The sequence below is a fragment of the Scardinius erythrophthalmus genome, assembly GCF_964197995.2.
Source record: "Scardinius erythrophthalmus genome assembly, chromosome: 3".
NCBI classification, from domain to species: Eukaryota; Metazoa; Chordata; class Actinopteri; order Cypriniformes; family Leuciscidae; genus Scardinius; species Scardinius erythrophthalmus.
Window position 1 is genome coordinate 44,560,374 of NC_138223.1, and position 8,978 is coordinate 44,569,351.

The following is an 8,978-nucleotide window of genomic DNA, read 5'->3' on the forward strand; positions in this document are numbered from 1 at the left end:
TTGGTGACTTTCATTCATGCCTGTATTTAATCGGACAAACTGAACACAATTTTATAATGTGTATATAATTTTTAAAAATTTTAAATACTAAAATAGTGTAATTCATATCAAATTTCCACAAGAAAAAGGTATTAAAATATCACTTTATCACATCATAATGATATTACAAAATGGCTGCAATATATTACATCACATTGCTACTGTATCAAAATAAATATACGAACATACGCATATATACGTAACCTTTTTGCTGTACATACCATAATACAGAAAACAGACCTTAATATTTCCTGATGCAAGTACAAAATGTATAAAACGCCTGTCAAGTTATGACCCAACCAAAACCTCCATAATGTGGTCCAGTTCGTTCAGATCAAGTTTGAACGTCTGATTGGACGGAAGAGCCGATTGGCTCGTCCCGCCGTTTCCGTAACCAGCGAGCGTCTTGACGAGGTCGTCCGTAACCATGGAAACGCTCAGGGATGAACTGCACGGGGTACTGTCGAACAGGAAGTTGTCTATTTCCGTGAACAGGAAATCGTCCAATGAGAAGTCAGCGAGGCATGAGGGGGCGTGGCTAGATGTGAATGGGGCGGAGTCAGAGAGTGAAATGGAGGAGTCCACAATGCTGTGCATTTCAGAAAGATCTGGATCTCTCAGTTCTCCTGAATTATCCGAGTCAGTGCCACTAGTGATGTCCGGCACGTCCTGGTCGGATGTGGAGAATAAAGCAGTTATTCCCACTGTCGGACACAGAGCTTCGATTTCAGCCAGTGCTGTGCTGAAAGTGTCCTTCATAACAGGAGACGAGGGAGTCTGCGCTCTGGAAACACACTCCTCTCCTCTCAGCTCGTCCTGGATGTGCCGGAGTGTGTTCGTGATGAGCACTCTGCGGGCCAGGTCCGGCTCGCCGTGTCCCGGCCGGGTGTGCAGCTTCAGTAAGGAGAGGTTGAGCACCGTCTGCCGCTGAAACCAGTAGCAGGTGTGCGGCGGCGCCTCCATCTTCATCACACCATCCTCTTCCTCCTGCTCCAGCTTACGCTTCACGCCTTTACCCAACATGAAGCGTTTATCTAAGAGAGACACACACAGTGATGAAGCAAAGTGCATCAAAAACATTGATATTTGTATATTCATATTTTAATTAATATATATATATATATTTATGATTTATGGTTATACAGTGGTCAATATTTGAAGTGGATCAATAAAGTTAAAAGTTGTCCTAAAGCAAGAACGGGTATTGTTCAAAATTCACGGATAACTTTGATGAAAGGTTTTGATCCACTTGTAGAAATGTTGACTACTGTAGTTAAAATATTTTTATTTATTTCAAAAAATTATATTTATTTTTATTTCAAATCTATAGTAACGTTTTTGTTAAAGTAATGAGGAAAAAATTTATAAAATAAACCGAATTAATATATTAATGAACAACATTAAATAAAATGCCAATATTTACTAAAATTACTGACATTTTTGTTTTAAAATGTTTTCTATAGTAAAATATTTCAAATGTTTTATTTAAAAAGCAACACAAATAAATGTAATAAAATGAACAGATTTTGTGTTAGTTATTAAACATCTTGATATTAATATCTTAACTTTAATGTAATAAAATACCAAAATTTACTAAAATGTGCATTTTTTGTTTTTAATGTTTTCAATAGTAAAATATTTGATTTATGTAAAAAGCAACACAAATATTTAGTTCAAATGAGCAGATTCCGTGTTTATTAAATATTTTAAAATTAATATCTTCATACATTTCATGAATAAAATTTAATGTATCAAAATGGCAATATGTATTGAAAAATAATTTATTTTAAAATGTATTTTTTATTTTTATTGAAATGTTTTCTATAGTAACGTTGAATTAAAAATAAAATAAATATAATAAAATTAAATGTGAAATATATGAATTATATCTTAATTATTCAATTTAATTGAGTGTAGCTATGACAATGACAGTTTTTATTTTATTTTAAAATGTATTTTTTTTATTTTAAACATTTCCTATAGCAACATTTTAAATATTTTATTAATAAAAAAATAATAAATGAACTTAATTATTAGTTAAAATACAGTAGCATACACATATCGTATCGCGTAGGCCTACATATTTGAACATTTTGCTCAATGAACGTTTGGTCACAAATCAATTGTTGTTTCTTAGATGAAAACAAAGGAGAAAAATAGTCTTTCTCTCTATAGAATAGCCAAACGCACCGTACTTTCCTCTTACTCAACATCCATCGCAGAAAAACTCCTGATACACACACACATGACTCTTCTCTCTGGACTCTGAGATTTACTGTAAATCAGAGCTCTTGCTTTAAAGTCGCGTCACTTCCTCACAGGCTCAATGGCTGGTAGTTCTGGTGAAAAGTTTGAGCCCAAACTAAATGACAAACAATCACGTGCAGTTCACATGTGAACCGCATCCAGAGTCCGAGTCACGCTCACACAGAGACAGCCCGCGTTCTAGAACCGTTTACAATTCTAGAATTCTAAATCCAAACGTTTATTTTCGAATCTCGTTCGTTCTTTATTGCGCGTGACGACATAATCGTGTACAAGTGATGTCATAGCCTAATATAAGAAGTTGACAGTAGATGTGCAGGAACGTGAATCTACTTCTCTGTGCTGTTCTCGCGCCAGTTAAAAGCGTGGATATTCACATTATTTCACAGCAAACCTGGAACTTGAGGTTCTTTAACTGATGACAGTGAAGTGAACCCGTGACATTTAGCGCTGCACGCCCACATTATATCAGCTCAAAGTGAAACCTCAGCTTGCACAGTGAAATGAAAGCTTCAGGGCTGTCTTTGACATTTTCAAGTAAATCGACAAGTACTGAGAATACAACAGGCCCATCTGAAATGTGATTGACAGCGTGATTAGCCCACCGAGACCATCCGCAGTAACAGTGCATTCTGCACAACGGCTCGAGTTTCAGTGATTCAGGGGCTTTAAATACTCCTACTGTTTTACTACTACTGTCAAGACAATCCAAAACTAGTTAGACCTTCAATACATTACAACTCCAAAAATAAATAAATATAAATAATATACCGTACAGTCATATAAAACACAAGTTTTGACCTTTAAATCCGATCATTTACCCTTGTTCTAATTTTTTTTTTCTTTTAAGAAAAATGTTTGACCTTTAAATCGAACCATTTACCTTTTCTCTAATTTTTTCCTATTTTTTTTTAAGAAAATGACCTTTACGATTAACTATGTTTTGAGCGCTTCACGAGACTCGCGAGTGAACTGAACTGAACTGGTTCGTGTGAACTCACCACACGCAGGTCAAGCGAGGACTTCAGGCTGCTCATCGGACTCGTGTAAACCCTTCACTCTTTCAGTCGCGTGCGTCCGCTTCGGCTCACGCGATCGTGTTCGGCGTTATAACGTGAAGCTCGTGAAGTCACTCGTTCCGACCGACGCGCGGACGAGTCTATTCCGCCTCCGAGAAACCCGCGAGCGGAGTCTTCACGAGTGACGTAAGCCTCGCAGATGTCGACTGGTGAATGAGTCATTCATCTGAATCGGTTCGTTAGAATCATTCAGTCCACCCGACTGAAGAAACGCTTTTGCTGCTCGAAGGGATGAGTTAAATATGGTAATAGTTGGAAAAAAACAACTATAAACTATATAGTTTATTAGCCTAGTACAGGTAGTTTACAATTGACAAGCAAGATCGTCAATTGGCGCTGTAAAAAAATGTAAACTAGTAGGCCTAACCATGTTTTATTCCCCCCAGATTGATTAGTATAGGCTTATAATAACAGTTTTATTACAAATACCATGGTTAAACTATGGTTAGTGTAGCAAAACCATGGTTAATTTGTGGTTAACATGTAGCATATAGCAAATGCATTCATGTTTTTGTTTTATTTGTAGTAAAACCCATCATTTTCTTAAGGGGAAGTAACATTAGCTAGTAGCTACTAATAATGTCAACACTAATGCCACACGCTATTTGGAGTTTATTTTCACCTGGAGTGTCTTACCTATGCATTACATCAAAAAACATGCATGCCAGTTTTATAAAGTCTGGACCCATTTCTGAACTATTTGGAAACTCATCTTCGCCCTATGTATTACATATAATATTGCTGTATAACATGTATAACTCTCTGGACAGTGAATCCTCTTCTGAATCTTTTTGAAATATGTTATTGTTTTGTTTTTATTCTCTAAATATAATTTATATCTCTAATTATATTCTCTGTTTTTATTATGGTGTAGTCCTGTTTAATACACAAATCTAAGATATTTGTGTTCCTTTATTGTATTGTTTTGTTTTTATTTATTTATTTGTGATGTCTTGTTATATTTGTATTATAATGAAAATTCAGTAAACATAATTATATATAAAAATAAGAACAATGTCAACACTAATGATTTTCCTATAAAACAAGAAAATAAACTTTCGACGTGATCGCGTAAATGATCGTGATCATTGAAATGAATCGCTCGAGCGAATCGATTCACAGAAATGAATCAGACGACTTAGCAAAGCTACAGATGTCTGTCCCCCCTCCTCCTCCCTCATTCCTGTCTGCATATGTCAATGAACGTGACCTCGCTCTCCGCGCTCCCGTGGAAAAGCCGCAAATATGTGAAGTATTCACGACACGAGCTCTTCAGAAGAGAATCGAGCTAAATATAGCTATTTCGTATTGTAACTCAAGTTTATGTGCACTTTCTCATAGACAGCAGAAACTAGACAGAGATCAAACAGAGAAGTTTCAGAAAACATTCTCAACTATTCTCAGATTTGCCAGTTTATGAAAGTCTGCAATATGAGATCTCAATTCAAACATTTCTCAGATTATATGCTTTTTCAACTTTTTAGGTGTCACAGACCCCAAATATGATCTTCATCATCATGTGAGGGACCCCGACACCCCATATATATATATATATAATCTTTATATAATTTCAATCTTATTTTTTTATAATGTATTTTTGTAAACCTTTTTTTTACTGTTTTTCTCTACACATTTCTACAGATCCAACCTTTGTGTAAGAGGATGTACAGTGAATATTAAAATTTTAAGCATAAATTTTAAGACTCATAAACATATGAAAGACCCAAATTTGAGTAATTCGAGGATCTCTGTATTCACACCAGAGAAGCCCATATCAGCAGTGTTATACCCAGGGTGAGTCTCTCTCGGGTTACGTCGATGCGAACACGAGTCTGGACTCTTTGTGTGTCAGAATGTTCAGGCATATTTCCACCTGATGACGAATGGTCCTGGAGGTCGTCTTCTCCTTCATTCGGTTCATGTCCTCCAGATGGCCTGAACAAGAGGAAGATAAAGCAGCTGAACCCCAGTCACCACATCAGACACACACAACCTTCATCTTCAGATCAGCATTTCAGAGTGCTTCTGATATCCTGGGATGCTTGCAGAAAAAGATCCCAGACTGACTGTACACTGAATGAGAGCAGCAGATGATGGCCAAGAATAAAGCACACTATCATTGTTTGCACGATCATTTGATGATTAACTATATCATCCGTGTTTGAATGCAAACAGTCTGTCGTTCCTCACACTGTTGTTCCTCCTCCAGCTGTCACAGACACACACACACACACCTCCCGCCGTCAGACCCACGACCCTCCGTCTCCCAGAAACACACAACAAAACAAAGGATCTGGATCGGCATTGTCCTTGACCCTGACCTCTGACCCCTGAGGCCCGGCGAGGACAGCTGGAGTGTGTGTGGAGGCGTGCAGATGTCCCACTTCAGGCATGTAAGCGTGCCGCTTCACTGTCATTGAGGGATTTTACTGCAGTTTCTGAGCGGAGTCTCACTACTGTAACGTGTGTGTTCTGTTTTACCTGCTTTGTTCATTTCCTTGATTGTTAACTAGCTTCTCACACCTGTTTCCCTTCATGATTACATTCCTCATGTATTTAAGCCCTGAGTTTCTTTCTTCTCCTTTGTCTGACATTGACTATGTTAACGCTTTTTCTCCTGAGTTTTCTTGTTCTGGATTAAAGACTGGTTTTGTCATGTTCTCCTGAGTTTTGCCTACTATGTTCTCTGACTTATTTGTTTAATGCATTTTTTTTGTAAGAAAAGCCCATGAAAATACTTACTTTTTTTTTTTAAATGAGTATCTTCTGCTCACCAAGGCTGCATTTACTTGATCTAAAATGCAGTAAAAAAAAAAACAACATAATATTGTGAAATATTATGTAAGGGATAATGTATCGCGAGGCGGTTGTTATAGCGAATAACAACCCGACAGGCTGGAATCAGCCTGAAGGGGTTGTTATAACAACCACCTCGCTATACATTATCCCGCTTATTACATGGCTACCTACAAAATAAATAAATAATTTGACATAAAATATTGATTTAAAAAGGAGTTTATTGATTTAAAAACGATTGTATTGCTTCCGCTAAAGAAAATAGTCCGTTCCGCATCCATAGCAACGCTCTGTTTTTCATGGCAACGGTGTGTTTTACTTCGCAGCGGTCTGTTATCAAGAAATAACAGACCACATTCTACATTGGAATTCAACCAAGCCATGTAATAATACAATTTAAGACAACTTTTCTATTATAATACAGCTGCACGATTAATCATTAAAAGATCTCGATTCAAACACCCACGTGATCTTATTCCTAAATGGCAACGCCCTTATGAAAAAAACCTCGAAAAAACCCCCAAAAACACATGGTTATTGAAGTTAAATCGTGATAACCACAAATTTACCATAGTTTAACCATGGAATTTGTAGTAAAACTGATTGAAAAAAAGCAGCTTCTGAAAGCAACTTGATGCATTGAATAACGATTGTATCAATTACATCGTTACACCAGTAGGTGGAGACAAGTGACCATTAAAAAAATAGCTGCAGAAAATAACATTTTGTCAGAACCTCTAATCAATTACATGTTATTTTGTTTAGTTGTCTATTCAGAATAGTGGGAGAATCATGATCTTTATTTTAAAAAAATCGTGTGATTCTTAATTCACCCAGAATTGTGCAGCTCTATAATGTAATATACTGTAAAATGTAATTTACTCAGGTGATCAAAGCTGACCCCTCCTTGAACTGCCACCTTACCGTGGTGGAGGGGTTTGAGTACCCGAACGACCCTAGGAGCTATGTTGTCCGGGGCTATAAGCCTCTGATAGGGTCTCCCAAGGCAAACAGGTCCTAGGTGACGGGTCAGACTAAGAGCGGTTCAAAAAACCCTTTATGATGGAGTCAAAATCAAAGACTGTGACGCCCCCAGCTCAGCCGCCATGTGTTGGAGTTCACCCCGGTGAACGAGAGGGTTGCTTCCCTGCGCCTACGGGTCGGGGATAGGTCTCTCACTGTTGTTTGTGCCTACGGGCCGAACGGCAGTGCAGAGTACCTGGCCTTCTTGGTGTCTCTGGGAGGGGTGCTGGAAAGTGCTCCGACTGGGGACTCCGTCGTTCTACTGGGGGACTTCAACGCCCACGACAGTGACACCTGGAGGGGCGTGATTGGGAGGAACAGCCCCCCTGATCTGAACCCGAGCGGTGTTCTGTTATTGGACTTCTGTGCAAGTTACAACTTGTCCATAACGAACACCATGTTCAAGCATAAGGGTGTCCATCAGTGCACATGGCACCAGGACACCCTAGGCCGGAAGTCGATGATCGACTTTGTGGTCGTTTCATCTGGCATCCGGCCATATATCTTGGACACTCGGGAGAAGAGAGGGGCAGAGCTGTCAACTGATCACCACCTGGTGGTGAGTTGGATCCGATGGCCGTGGAGGAGGCTGGACAGACTCGGCAGACCCAAGCGTACTGTGAGGGTCTGTTGGGAACGTTTGGCCGAATCTCCTGTCAGAGAGATCTTCAACTTCCACCTCCGGCGGAGCTTCGACCAGATCCCGAGGGAGTCTGGAGATATTGAGTCTGAGTGGACCATGTTCTCCACCTTCATTGTCAACGCGGCCACTCGGAGCTGTGGCCGTAAGGTCGCCGGTGCCAGTTGAGGCAGCAATCCCCAAACCCGGTGGTGGACACCGGAAGTAAGGGATGCCGTCAAGCTGAAGAAGGAGTCCTATCGGGCCTGGTTGGCTTGTGGGACTCCTGAGGCAGCTGACGGGTACCAGAAGGCCAAGCGGACTGCGGCTCGGGTGGTTGTGGAGGCAAAAAATTGGGCTTGGGAAGAGTTCGGTGAGGCCATGGAGAAGGACTATCGGTCGGCCTCGAAGAGATTCTGGCAAACCGTCCGGCGCCTCAGGAGGGGGAAGCAGTGCCCTACCAACGCTGTTTACAGTAGAGGTGGGGAGCTGTTGACCTCGACTGGGGATGTCGTCGGACGGTGGACGGAATACTTTGAGGATCTCCTCAATCCCACCGACACGTCTTCCATTGAGGAAACAGAGGCTGAGGGCTCAGAGGCGGACTCGTCCATCACCCAGGCTGAAGTCACCGAGGTAGTCAAGAAACTCCTCGGTGGCAAGGCACCGGGGGTGGATGAGATCCGCCCTGAGTACCTCAAGTCTCTGGATGTTGTGGGGCTGTCTTGGCTGACACGCCTCTGCAGCAGTGCGTGGCGGTCGGGGACAGTGCCTTTGGACTGGCAGACCGGGGTGGTGGTCCCTCTTTTTAAGAAGGGGGACCGGAGGGTGTACTCCAACTGTAGGGGGATCACACTTCTCAGCCTCCCCGGGAAAGTCTATGCCAGGGTACTGGAGAGGAGAATACGGCTGATAGTAGATCCTCGGATTCAGGAGGAACAGTGTGGTTTTCGTCCAGGCCGTGGAACACTGGACCAGCTCTATACCCTCTACAGGGTGCTGGAGGGCTCATGGGAGTTTGCCCAACCAGTCCACATGTGCTTTGTGGATTTGGAGAAGGCATTCGACTGTATCCCTCGCGGCGTTCTGTGGAGGGTGCTCCGGGAGTATGGGGTTGGGGGTCCTTTGCTAAGGGCTGTCCAGTCCCTGTACGACCG

The 8,978-nt window shown here is 41.0% G+C and overlaps 1 protein-coding gene across 1 annotated transcript; it reads right to left on the bottom strand.

The window, feature by feature from the left end:
* Positions 1-2: 2 nt before the first annotated feature.
* On the bottom strand, positions 3-3,564 carry sertad2a (SERTA domain containing 2a). The gene is made up of 2 exons (XM_081362051.1): positions 3,306-3,564; positions 3-1,073 (listed from the first exon to the last, which is right to left on the bottom strand). The coding sequence occupies exon 2, from the start codon at positions 1,060-1,062 to the stop codon at positions 328-330; it is 735 nt and encodes a 244-aa protein (XP_081218177.1). The 5' UTR covers positions 1,063-1,073; positions 3,306-3,564; the 3' UTR covers positions 3-327.
* Between the last annotated feature and the right edge of the window lie 5,414 nt (positions 3,565-8,978).